This window comes from Dryobates pubescens, chromosome 31 (assembly GCF_014839835.1).
Source record: "Dryobates pubescens isolate bDryPub1 chromosome 31, bDryPub1.pri, whole genome shotgun sequence".
NCBI lineage: Eukaryota > Metazoa > Chordata > Aves > Piciformes > Picidae > Dryobates > Dryobates pubescens.
In genome coordinates, this window is record NC_071642.1 from 4,219,458 (window position 1) to 4,231,824 (window position 12,367).

The 12,367-nt window shown below is 62.3% G+C and overlaps 2 protein-coding genes across 3 annotated transcripts in view; both read left to right on the top strand.

The window, feature by feature from the left end:
- Nucleotides 1–12,367, top strand: part of APC2 (APC regulator of WNT signaling pathway 2) — a 49,393-nt gene that overhangs the window by 23,414 nt on the left and 13,612 nt on the right. The window contains exon 1 of one of the 2 annotated variants that reach the window (XM_054175371.1): nt 11,958–12,149. The exons of the other annotated variant lie outside the window; for it this stretch is intronic. The gene's annotated coding sequence lies outside the window, so the exon portion shown is untranslated. Of the gene's footprint in view, nt 1–11,957; nt 12,150–12,367 lie in introns of those variants that run through there. 2 annotated transcript variants of the gene reach the window in all.
- RPS15 (ribosomal protein S15) lies at nt 2,458–6,142 on the top strand. Its single transcript, XM_054175389.1, has 4 exons — nt 2,458–2,529; nt 2,941–3,026; nt 4,000–4,234; nt 5,979–6,142. The coding sequence occupies exons 1-4, from the start codon at nt 2,527–2,529 to the stop codon at nt 6,090–6,092; spliced, it is 438 nt and encodes a 145-aa protein (XP_054031364.1). The 5' UTR covers nt 2,458–2,526; the 3' UTR covers nt 6,093–6,142.

The following is a 12,367-nucleotide window of genomic DNA, read 5'->3' on the forward strand; positions in this document are numbered from 1 at the left end:
GCCTTTTTTGTTTCACCGCATATTGTAAACTTTTATGTTTAAAAGAAAAGAAAGAAAAATAAAAAAAAAAAAAGAAAAAAAAAAAAGAAATATATATACATTTACAGATTGTGGAATTTTTAAGAGAAATTTTCTACTATGTATGCTGGCTTATTTTTTAATTTAACAACAGGGTTTCCTTTGGCGCTGTGGGAAGCGAGGGCGAGCTGCAACCCCACCCCTCCCTTTTTCCCCCTCCCACCATCAGCCCCTGGGCTTCAGAAACTCTGGGAGATGAAAAGAGAAAAAAAAAAAACAAAACAAAACAAAGAAAAATCTGAGTGTGGTTTGTTCTTTTTTTTTTCAGTTTCTTAGGGGTTTTTTTGGGGGGGAGGCTGTTTTGTTACCTGGTGGTGCAGAGCTGCGTGGCGGAGTCGCTTCTCTTGGGGGCGGGGGAGTTTAGCTTCTGTGCTTCGAATGCTTCCTGATCCTCGGGGGGGGTGGGGGTGGGGTTGGTAATGGAAGGGTTAATGGAGGCCTTGTTAAGATGTAGATTTCCCTCAGGCAAAACCAAAACAACCGCGGAAAGGTTTAGGTGCATTTTGCACTAACCAGCGATCACCCCTGGTTTGAATAAAGAGAAGTACCTTTGAATTAGAAACTCCGAGCTCGTCTGCCTTTGTGGGTGAGGTTGGGGTTGGTTTGGTGGGGGATGGTTGTGTGTTGGAGTTTTGGTGGTGGTTGTGTTGGTTGGTTGTTTTTTCCCTTGGACAAATATTCTTGTGAATTTGGGGAGGTTTTCCTGAGAGAGCAGCAGCTGGCAGCCTGGAAAATCGTCTTGGTTATCAGTGTTGTGCCTCGGTGGTTTTTTAAGCTCACAGAGTATCTTTGTGTGGAAGAGGCCTTCAAATCATTGGGAAGGGCCTGGAGAAGAGAAGGTTCCAGGAGCAGCCTTCCAGGAGAGCTGGGGAGGGACTTTGGACAAGGTAGTGACAGGATGAGGGACAATGGCTTTGAGCTGGAAGAGGGGAGATTAGGAAGAAATTCTTGAGAGTGAGGGTGGGGAGGCACTGGAACAGGTTGCCCAGGGAGGTTGTGAGTCTCCTCTGGAGACTTTCAAGCCCCAGCTGGATCTGTTCCTGTGTGACCTGCCCTGGGTGATGCTGCTTTGGCAGGGGGTTGGATTCAATGCTCTCTGGAGGTCCCTTCCAACCCAAGCTGTTCTGTGGAGAGGGCTGAACTCCTCAGGAGCAGGTTTGCCCTGCTGCAAGCTTGGAAGACTTAGGAGCAGGTGTGGTGTGGCTCAGCAGGACTGGAAATTCAGGCTGGGTTGGGATGGATCCATGGCACTGGAGGTCACCGAGTTGTGCTGGGAAGGACTTTGATCCATTCAGAGTGGGGAGGGAGCAGGGTGGTTTGGCTGGATTGCACCAGTTCTGCTGGCTGGGACTCTGCTTGGCTCTGGTCCTCGCTTCCACAAGCACCAAGCACTCAGTGTCTCCCTGCTGGAAGAGGAGCTGGTCCTCTGGCATTCCCAGTCCTTCCCATGTGCTGTGACTTGGACCTGAGGAATGCAGGAAGATGTAAAATTGCTGCAGCTCTTCAAGCTCCTCTTGAAGGAAAGTTTCTGGAGATGGATCCCTTCTGTGCAAAACCAGCTCTTCCAGCTCAGCCCAGGATGTTGCATCCACCTGGAACTCCCATCTCTGCCCAGGGACAAACTGAAACCACCTGTGCCAAGTGATGAGCTGGCACTTGTCTGCCCTGTGTTGGCTCAGCGCTGGAGGGGTCAGCCCCAGGTACAGCATCTTGGAGGCTGTGGGGGTGATGGGATGGGATGGAGGAGGCACCAGGGGCTGGCTTTGTTGTCTCCTCTGCTCCCCAGCCATGGCTTTAAGGCCTGTCCTCGCTTCAGCCCTCCACTTGGAGCCTGAGCTGGAAAAGCTGCCCAGCTTGTGAGGGAAGCAGGAAGGCAGCAGAAGATGAAGGTCCATCACTAAAGGATGAAGGCTGCTGCTTTCAAGACAAGTTCACAAGACTTGCCCACAAGATGCATGGGTGTTGTCCTGAGCAGGATTCACAGAGCTGGCTCAGTGTGGTGCTGGGGTTGGTGTAGCCATGCCCTGGAGGTGACTTTGATCCATCAGGGAGGTGACTCTGCTACCTCGTTGCTGCTGTTGGGCCCCATCTTGAGCCCCATCAGGAAGGAGGAGCTTCGTAATGCCACCCTTGGGTCAAGAGCAGTTCTTTGGCTGTGAAACCACTGCAGGTCGTCTGGGCAGCTCCTCTCCTCCTGGGGCCCTGGCCCTGCTTCCTGCACCCCGCTTTGGGCCAGAGTTTCAAGGGGAACAGGCTCCCACCTTGGCCATCAGCCCTGGGCGAGGAGGAGGCGCTGTGCCCAGCGAGCGCCTCCCTGGACAGTGAGGGCGGAAGCGCCGCAGGAAGCCGCAGGGGGCGGGGCTTAGCGCCCTCTTCCGCCCCGTCCCCGCTCGCGAGATCCGCCGCTTCCGGCCCCAGCGCGGCCCTTTCCGAGGAGACCCGGCCAAGATGGTGGGTGCGGGCGGCGGAGCCGGCGGCTCCCATCGGGCTCCATCCTCCGCGGGGGTGGCCGCAGGGGGCCTGCGCCGCCGCTGCCGCTGTGGGCGGTGCGCTCTCTTCGCTGCGGGGTGGGGAATGGCGGCTGCTGGGCCCTGCTGGGGGCAGGGGTTGCTCCCCGCTGCAGTAGGCCTGAGCGCCGTTCCCCAGGGACCAAGCCCGGCTCGGTGGAGCTGAGGGTCGGGGGTGGGGAGGGAGGTGATGGTGATGCTGGGGGGCCTACGGAGCTCGGTCTTGCGGCCTTCTCGTGTGCGTGGAGGGGTGGACGCGGCTCTTGCGCAGCCCTGACAGCCTCTTCCCTTCCCACCCTTACGTCCCCTTTTTCTTTTCCCGTTCCCTTTTCCCCCTTTCCCTTCCTGGCTGCAGGCAGAGGTAGAGCAGAAGAAGAAACGAACTTTCCGGAAGTTCACCTACAGAGGGGTGGACCTGGACCAGCTCCTCGACATGTCCTAGTAAGAGCTGGGGGCAGAGGGTGGCTGCTGTGCGGGGTCAGGGCTGGGCCTGCGGTGGGGGCAGAGCTGCTCCCCCTCTGCTCAGTGATAACCGGGGAGGTTGGGGGGAGAGGAGGGGGACGGATGGGGTGTTTCTGTCCTTTCCTGGCTGTTGGAAGGGGGTGATGCTGCTGGTGTGGGGTCTCCAGGGAGCTTCTAGGCTTGGACTCTGTATCCATAGGCTGGATCGATGGGCTGAGGTGCACCAGGACCAAGGGCTGGATCCTGCACTTGGGTCATGACAACCCCAGGAATGCTTCAGGCTTGGAAGTGCTGGATGGAAAAGGGCCTGATGGGGCTGATCAGCAGAAGCTGAAAATGAGCCACTGTGTAAACCCAGGTGGCCAAGAAGGCTACCAGCAGCCTGGCCTGATCAGCCACAGTATAGCCAGCAGCACCAAGGCAGGGATTGTATTTGAGGCTGCACTTCCAACACTGGGTTCAGTCTTGGGACCCTCACTCCTAGAAGTACGTGGAGGGGTTGGAGCAGGTCCAGAGAAGGGCAACAAAGCTGGGGGAGGGTCTGGAGAACAGGGGTGGGGAGGAGCAGCTGAGGGACTTGTGGGTTTTCAGTGTGCACAAGAGGAGGCTGAGGGAGACCTCATTGTTCTGTACAGCTCCCTGAAAGGAGGTTGGAGGGAGGTGGGGTTTGGTCTCTTCTCTCAAGGAGCAAGCAACAGGATGAAAGGAAGTGGCCTCAAGGTGCCCTAAGGGAGGCTCAGCTTGGCCATGAGGAACAATTTCTTCCCCTTGAGGGTTGTCCAGGCCTGGCCCAGGCTGCCCAGAGGGCAGTGGTGGAGTCGCCAGCCCTGGAGGGGTTTCAGAGCCGTGGTGCTGAGGGCCAGGGGGTTGGTGGTGGCCTGGGGCAGTGCTGGGTTAGCTCCACCACTGTGAAAGGTCTTCTCCAAGCCCAGTGGCTGCCATCCCCCCGCAGCGAGCAGCTGATGCAGCTGTACAGCGCCCGGCAGCGCCGGAGGCTCAACCGCGGCCTGCGCCGCAAGCAGCAGTCCCTGCTGAAGCGCCTGCGGAAGGCCAAGAAGGAGGCACCGCCCATGGAGAAGCCTGAGGTGGTCAAGACCCACCTGAGGGACATGATCATCCTCCCAGAGATGGTGGGCAGCATGGTCGGCGTCTACAACGGCAAGACCTTCAACCAGGTGGAGATCAAGGTGAGGAGTCGGGGCGGCAGCCCACGAGCTTGGTTCTGCTGCCCTGTGCCTGAGGAGGGCTTGAGGCTCCTGCTCGGAGCAGAGGGACACCCCAGAGCGGCTTGTCTTGGGGGTGGGCTCGGAGGGACACCCCAAAACATCCATCCTGAGGGTGGGCAATGAAGGATGACCTCAAAGCATCCATCCGAAGGGTGAGCTCTGAGGGACCAAAGCAGCCATCCTGAGTTTAGGCCTAGGAGGACGACCCCAAAGCATCCATCCTGAGTTTAGGCCTAGAAGGACCACCCCAAAGCATCCATCCTGAGTTTAGGCCTAGAAGGACCACCCCAAAGCATCCATCCTGAGTTTAGGCCTAGGAGGACCACCCCAAAACATCCATCCTGAGGGTGGGCCTTGAGGGACCAAAGCATCCATCCTGAGTTTAGGCCTAGAAGGACCACCCCAAAGCATCCATCCTGAATTTAGGCCTAGAAGGACCACCCCAAAGCATCCATCCTGAGTTTAGGCCTAGGAGGACGACCCCAAAGCATCCATCCTGAGTTTAGGCCTAGAAGGACCACCCCAAAACATCCATCCTGAGGGTGGGCCTTGAAGGATGACCTCAAAGCATCCATCCAAAAGGATGAGCTTTGAGGTATCAGTCCAGAGTGTCCATCCTGAGTTTAGACCTTGAGGGACCACCCCAAAGCATCCATCCTGAGGGTAGCCCTTACAGGACCACCCCAAAGCAGCCATCCTGAGTTTAGGCCTAGAAGGACCACCCCAAAGCATCCATCCAAAAGGGTGAGCTTTGAGGTATCAGTCCAAAGTGTCCATCCTGAGTTTAGGCCTGGAAGGACCACCCCAAAGCATCCATCCTGAGTTTAGGCCTGGAAGGACCACCCCAAAGCATCCATCCTGAGGGTAGCCCTTACAGGACCACCCCAAAGCATCCATCCTGAGGGTGGGCCTTGAGGGACCACTCCAAAGTGTCCACCCTGCGGGTTGCCTCCTCTCACAGTGGGGTCAGGAGGTGCTGAAGTGACAAAAGTGAGGTGGCAGTTGTGAGACTGCGATCGAGAGAGCCATGGCCAGGCCCTGGCTGCCCCCAGCCCTGGCCCTGGTGTCAGATGACAGCCATCAGGGTTCCTGGGAGTGGAATAACCGTGGGGTGGTGACAGGACACCACCAGTGGCATTAAATGCCATTTTCCACTGGTACCCAAAATGTCCCCAAGGTTTCTGTGTCCCCATTTGGGGAGGGGGTGCAGAGGGAGCCCCTCATCCTCTTTCCTACCTCCAGCATGGATCTCTCCCATCATAAGAAGGACATGGAGTGAGTCCAGAGGAGGCCACAAAGATGATCCAAGGGCTGGAGCAGCTCTACTGAGGACAGGCTGAGGGAGCTGGAGAGGAGAAGACTCCAGGGCAACCTCAGAGCTGCTTTCCAGTCCCTGAAGGGATCCTACAGGAAGGCTGCAGAGGGCCTTCTCATGAGGGTGTCTAGAGATAGGACAAGGGGGAATGGTTTGAAGCTGAGGCACAGCAGGGTTAGACTGGAGCTGAGGAAGAAGTTCTGCAGTATGAGGGAGGGGAGAGCCTGGCACAGGTTGCCCAGGGAGGCTGTGGCTGCCTCCTGCCTGGAGGCTGGATGAGGCCTTGAGCAAGCTGGGCTGGTGGGAGGTGTCCCTGCCCGTGGCAGGGGGGGTGGAGTAGGTGACCTGTGAGTTGCCTTCCGAGGCAAAGCGTTCTGTGATCTTTTCCAGCCCGAGATGATTGGCCACTACCTGGGGGAGTTCTCCATCACCTACAAGCCGGTGAAGCACGGCCGGCCTGGCATCGGTGCCACCCACTCCTCACGCTTCATCCCCCTCAAGTAACAGCCAGGGGGCCTTGGCCAGGTGTAAATAAAGAGTTTGCTCCCACCTGGCTCTCTGCTGACTTCTGGTCTTCCTGTGGGCTTGGGGCATGGGTGGGCAAAACCCTCCCTGGAGGTGTTCCAAGGCCAGGCTGGATGAGGCCTTGAGCAAGCTGGGCTGGTGAGAGGTGTCCCTGCCCGTGGCAGGGGGGTTGGAGCTGGGTGAGCTTTGAGGTTCTTTCCAACCCAAACTCTTCCATGGTTCCATGTTCTGCTCTCCCTGGGGTTTGGTGCTTGGGTTTTGATCACCACCTGGCAGCAAACACTTCTCTGGTGGCTTTGGTAGGTGAGAGCTTGCCTCTGCTGGGAATGGGTCAACACAATTCCATCTATTTTCTGGCACTTCCAAGCTTTTTAACCCTGTTTGTGATTCTTGGGTTGGCCTGGGTGTGTGCCCACTGAGGGGTGGTGGCTTCAGAACCAAGCCTTCTCCTGGGAGGAAGCTGTCCAGGACACCAAGCTCCCCAGACTTCTACTTTCTCACCTTACACTGGGAATTTCAAAGGCTTTTGGTGGATGAGCCCAAGTGGCTGAACTGGTCTGGGTGGGAGCTGCTGCAGGGCCTGGGCTGGGCCAACACCTGGGGCCTGCAATGGGCTCTGATGTGTGGGAGGGGACCCTGATGGCCACCCCAACCTGTGATGGTGTCCCCGGCAGCCCTGGCTGTGAGCAGCCCTTGGCAAAGCCATTGCTGGAGGGGTCACCATCCCCCCCCTGCTCCTGGCACAGTTGCCCTGCAGTTCTCTTCCCTGCTGGCACCCCAGCTCCTGTGCCAGCACCACCATGGCACCAGGACCCACCAGCCACCCCTTCACCCAGCGAGGCCTCAGCACCCCGGTGTCACCCAGGCCACTGCCAGTGAGGAAAGGCACAGCAGGGGCTGTGCTTGGGGACCTCAGGGCCTTGGGGTCTCCAACGCTCCTCCCCCAGTGGAGGTTTGTCCTTTGGGGGGGTCACCCAGGTCCCTTTTGTCCTGTGATGGTGCTGGCTAGGGGGGAGGACACACAGCAGCAGGTGACAGTGACTTGCTGGGGGAGGGGACAGCAGCAGGATCGGGCCCGAGGCTGGATGTGGCCCCTGGTTGTCACCCTGCTCGGTGTTCCCAGCCGGGGGGGGTGCCACTCATCCTGGGGGTGCCGCCAGGGCAGGTTGCTACCCACTGCCCCTCCCCTGGCTAACTGCCCCGGGCACGGTGACAGCCCCGGGAGGGGGCACAGGCACAGACTTGTCCCCAACGGGACACACTGGGAAGTGACACATCCTGTGACACCCCCCCCCCCACGATTTAGGGGAGCAGGGGAAGGACGGAGACCCCCTCCACAGGCAAACCTGGGCCGGGGGGGACCCCGTTCACCCATCTCCTCAGCCACGACCCGGGGTGGGGGGGATGCAGGTGCCGGCGTCGTTCCCCCCCCTGCTGCCCTCTAACGGCAACGGGGCTGGAAAATCCCAACCGGGAGCGGCGGAGCGGGGCGGGGGGGGGGGCGGGGGCGGGATGCGGCTGCTCGGGGCCGCGCTCGGCTCCGTGCTCGGCTCCGCGCTCGGCTCCGTGCTCGGCTCCGCGCTCGGCTCCGCGCTCGGCTCCGCGCTCGGCTCCGCACCGCCGCCACCGCCGCGCCGGGGATGAGGTACGGCCGCACCTGCATCCCCCTGGACCGTCACAGCACCCCCCGGGTACCCCCCCAGCACCCCTCGACACCCCCCACGGGGGTCCCGGTAGCTGCTGCGAGGATGGAGGGGGGGGATGCGCCGGAGGGGTTGGGAGGGGAGGGGGACCCCTCCCTCGGCATGGGGAGGATCGGGGTGCGGAGGTGGGATGCGGGGGGCTGGATGCGGCGGGAGGGGGGGAGCGGTTTGATGTCGGAGGGTCCTCTGTGTGTGTCTCCCCCCGCCCCCGGCCCTGAATCTGCCATCATGCGGCGGGCGCGGCTCCATCCTTGGGGATCCGGGCGCGGGATCGAGGGATCCGGGGGGGGGCGGAATCGGGAGATCGGGGTGGGGGGGATGGAGAGATCTGGGGGTGGATCGAGGGATCCGCGAGGGATTCGGGAAGGATTGAGCCCCCCGCGTCCCGCAGCCTCGACGCGGTGACAAAGGCTGGATAATGCCGGGGAGACCCCGGGCGGCGCGGGGGGGGGAACACCGACTTCATCCTCATCTTCATCCCCACCCTGCGGGCTGGGCGGTGCGGGGCAGCTGTGCCAGAAGCGGGGTGGGGGTCCCCGCTGGGGTGGAATCATCAACCCCAGTGCGGGCTCAGCTTCCTCCTGGTCCCTTCACCCCAAACTGCCGCCCCCACCCCACTCCTCCTGCCGCCCCCACCCCCGTGCCCCATGGCGTGGGGGCTGAGCCCCGGACCTGGACCCCCCGCCCCCCCCCAAAAACCTGTCCCTAAAATCTGCATCCATCCCCCACCCCCAAAAATATCATCCCCCTAACCCGACCCCCCCCCAAAAAAACCCTGCCTCTCCAAAATCTCAGCCTCTAAAGCAACCCCTGGGGATCAGCGGGGGGGACCCCACGGGTGGCAGTGCTGTGCCCCCACGGAGGGGAGGGCTGGCCCCCTCCTCCTGTGGATGTGGGGAGCCAGCTGGGTGCTGCCTGGGCACGGATTGGCGACATCCCTGCCCTCTGTGCCCACGGAGTGTGGGACTGGAGGGGGGGGAGGGGGTGAGCTGGGCCGGGAGGGGTTTGGGGTTTGTCCCTCTATGGCGGGGGGGGGGTCCTCTGTGCTGGGTGGGGGGCAGAGGGGACCCCGACAGCCACCCCACCAGGTCCCCGCCAGGGCTCCAGGTTTGCCCAAAGGCCGTGACATGCGTGGAGGAGCAGCCGCCGGGGGGGGGCCGTGGGAGGGATGTGGGTGCTGCTGGATGGGGGCGGGGATCGGATGCAGGTACGATGCGCCCCTCCCCCGATGTATGTCCCCGATGTGTCCCCGAGATGCGACCATGTCACCCGGGACCGATGTGGGATGGGGCGGGGGGGGAGCTGTGTGTGTGCGGGGTCGACCTGGTGCTCCCTCGGGTGGGGTTTGCTGTGGTCGGGGGTCCCTGAGGCCAGCGGGTCGATCCGCGGGAGCTGGTGACAACACCGTGTTTGTTTAATGTCCCCGGGGGGCTCTGGGAGCCGCAGCCGGTTGGGGGTAGGGGGCGGGGAGCAGAGGGCTCAGATGTGGCTTCTGCTGGAGGTGGCTGATGCTGCAGTGCTGGCGCTGAGCTGCCTCTGTCCCTGTCCCTGTCCCCATCCCCATCGCTATCCTTATCCCTGTCCTTATCCCCATCCCCATCCCCATCGCTATCCTTATCCCTGTCCTTATCCCCATCCCCATCCCTATCCCCATCCCCATCCCCATCCCCATCCCCATCGCTATCCTTATCCCTGTCCTTATCCCCATCCCCATCCCCATCCCCACTCCCATTCCCAGCGCTGCCAGGCTCGGGGGAGCTGAGGGCTGCACAGGGTGAAAGTGTCCCCGCAGCCAAGGTGGCCCTGGCAGAGATGGCACCGTGTGGGGTGGTGGCAGCCTGGGGCAGTGCCAGGCTGATGCAGTACAGGGGAGGACAGGGCAGTGCAGTGGGTGGTGGGGACCGTGGATGGTGGGTGCAGTGGGCGATGGGTGCAGTGGAGGCAGTGGGTGCAGGGGGCAGTGGGTGCAGTGGGTGATGGGTGCAGTGGGCAGTGGGTGATGGGTGCAGTGGGCAGTGGGTGCAGTGGGTGGTGGGTGCAGTGGGCAGTGCAGATGTTTCTCCACCCATTGATGTGCTGCAGCATCCACCCTGCTGGGACCGGGCTGGACAGATCCAGGCCCTACCGGTAGCCTCACCCAGTGCCCCTGAACCTTGAGCCCCACTTCCCGCGGCCCCGGGCACCTCTTCCCCACCCCCGGGCACCTCGCTCCCGCAGCCCCGGCGCCCGGCTCCGCATCCTGCCCTCCCCCTTCCCCTCCGTCTAGACGCTTCGCAAACGCCGGTGCCGCCCCAGCCCCTCCCCACAGGCTGCAGATCCCCAGCGCTGAGCCTGGGCTGCCAGTGCCAGGGGCCTGGGGCGGGCCGGGGCAGAGCTCAGACGCCCTCTCCCCTCTCCCCTCTCCATCAGCCCCCAGCCCCTCGCCCCTAGTCTCCCCCAGCCAGGGCAGGAGCTGGGGTGGGGGTGCCCTAGCCCTGCAGCTGCACTGGCAGCCCAAGCCCCGGGCTGGAGGTGGGGGTCCCGCTAGACTGAATACCCCCGTGCTGAGGGGCTGCAGGAGACCCCAGCTTCCCCCCAGCTCTTCCAGCCTCCCTCCAAGCTCTTCCAGCCTATCTCCGCCCCAGCAGCCTCCCACCCCCTGCAAAGCAGAGCTGGCGCCGCAGAGCTGTGGGGCGCAGGGGGGTCCTGGGGAGCTTCGTGCCTCATTTCCATCCCCCCCCGCAGCGCAGTGGAGCTGGTGCAAGGCACTGCCGGGGGGGTGTCCAGCAGCCGAATGTCCCTTGCCTGCTGCAGCGTGACACAGCAGCGGGGGGGAGGGAGGGGGTGGACGAGAGGTGGTGACCAGGGCGCCCCGGGCATTGTTCACGACGGGGGCACCCCGTGGGCAGCCCCAGGGAGGGGGCCCACACAGCCCCCATCCCCGCTTGAAATGGGGTGGGGGGTGGGGAGGAGTTAACCCGACTCTGAGAGGTTTGGGGCGCTGGGGGGTGGGGATATGTCCCCTTCCAGACATGAGCCCCCCCACTCCTTGGATTTATCCTCACTCCACTGTGTCCTGCGGTGCTGGACGCCCCCCACCCCCGGTGTGTGTTTGGGGGGTGCTGGGGAAGGGCCACAGACTGTTGCTATAGCAATGGAGGGGGGCAGGGAGGGAAGGGGGGACCCCCGAGCCATGCTCAACCCTCAGCCTGCATCCATCATCCCAGATCCAGCATCCATTATCCCTCAGCCTGGATCCTGCACCCATCATTATCCTTCCTTCTGCATCCCTCAGCCCTGCATCCATTATCCCACAGCCTTCATCCCACAGCACTCAGCCTTCAGCCCACAGCACTCAGCCTTCAGCCCACAGCCTTCATTCCACAGCCCACAGCCCAGACCCTTCCTCCCACATCCCTCATTGTCCACCCTGCATCCCAGACCTGCATCCCAGACATCTCCTGCTCCTTCTGCCCCCATCCCACACCCTCCATCCTTCCACTGCCTCCCACCCTCATCCCTCTGCAGCCCCTTGCCCATCCCTCCCAGGGCTTATTTCACCCCTTGGGAGGTTACTTCTCTCCCCGGGGGGGTATTTTACCCCATGGGGGGGGGATTTCACCCCCTGGGGGCTATTTCTCTCCTTGGGGGGGTGGTTATTTGCTGCCTGGGCAGCAGTCGGGGGTGGGATTTGCACCGTGGGGGTCTTCGTCTCCCTTGGGAAGCATGGCCTGGCCCCAGGGCAGTGGTGCGGTGGGGGGGAGGCACTTGGGGGGCGGGGTATAGGATAGGAGGGGTGCAGGGATGAAGGAGCACTTTGGGGTGGGGACCAGGGTGGCTCCCGGGGTGGGAAGGACATTCCTGGGGCCACAGGATCTGTGGGATCTGTGCTGGTGGGAACCCCCCCTTCCTCCCCCCCAGAGGGAGGCAGCAGGGTCCTGGGGTGTCCGGCAGCTGCCATGGGGCAGGGGTTTTCTAGGGGGGAGGGGGACACAACAGGGACACCAAATCGATCTCAGCCCTGCCCTAGGCTGCCGCTGTCCCTGACCTTGCTGCGGGCGGTCGGACACGGACCCGATCCTGCCCCAGCGGGGGGGGGGGGGGGGAATGAGCGGGGGGGATGCGATGGGGTGGGGGGGAGAAGGGCACCCCCTCCCCCGTTATTTTTCTGCTGTGCACCTCCCCCACCCGCGCACACCCACTGCATTCCTTGGCACCGGCAAAGGCGACACGGGGACAGCTCTCAGCCACCAGCCTGCGCTGCCTGGGTGCTGATGAGGGGGCCCCTGGCCCCGTCCCCATCGTCCCCCCCCGTGACCGTGTGTGCCAGCCTCATGTGCCCCCTCCCCGGCAGGTGCGAGGGGTGGCCGCGGGCACTGCGGCACCGAAGGAGGTTTGGGGGGGCTGGGGGTTGGTTTGGGGGGCGCAGAGGGGTTTGGGGAGGGGGCGAGTGGGACAGAATGGTGCTGGGGGTGCTGCGGGAGGGGGGAGGCTGGATCTGACCTTGCTGCTGCTGAAGCTGGGGGGGGGGACGTGAAGCGGGAGATGGTTCAGAGAAGCAGAAGACAAAAG

Coding starts and splice junctions, on each gene's coding strand:
- RPS15 (XM_054175389.1), top strand. Junction 3,027..3,999: donor CAGCTCCTCGACATGTCCTA/GTAAGAGCTGGG, acceptor ATCCCCCCGCAG/CGAGCAGCTGATGCAGCTGT. Junction 4,235..5,978: donor TCAACCAGGTGGAGATCAAG/GTGAGGAGTCGG, acceptor GATCTTTTCCAG/CCCGAGATGATTGGCCACTA.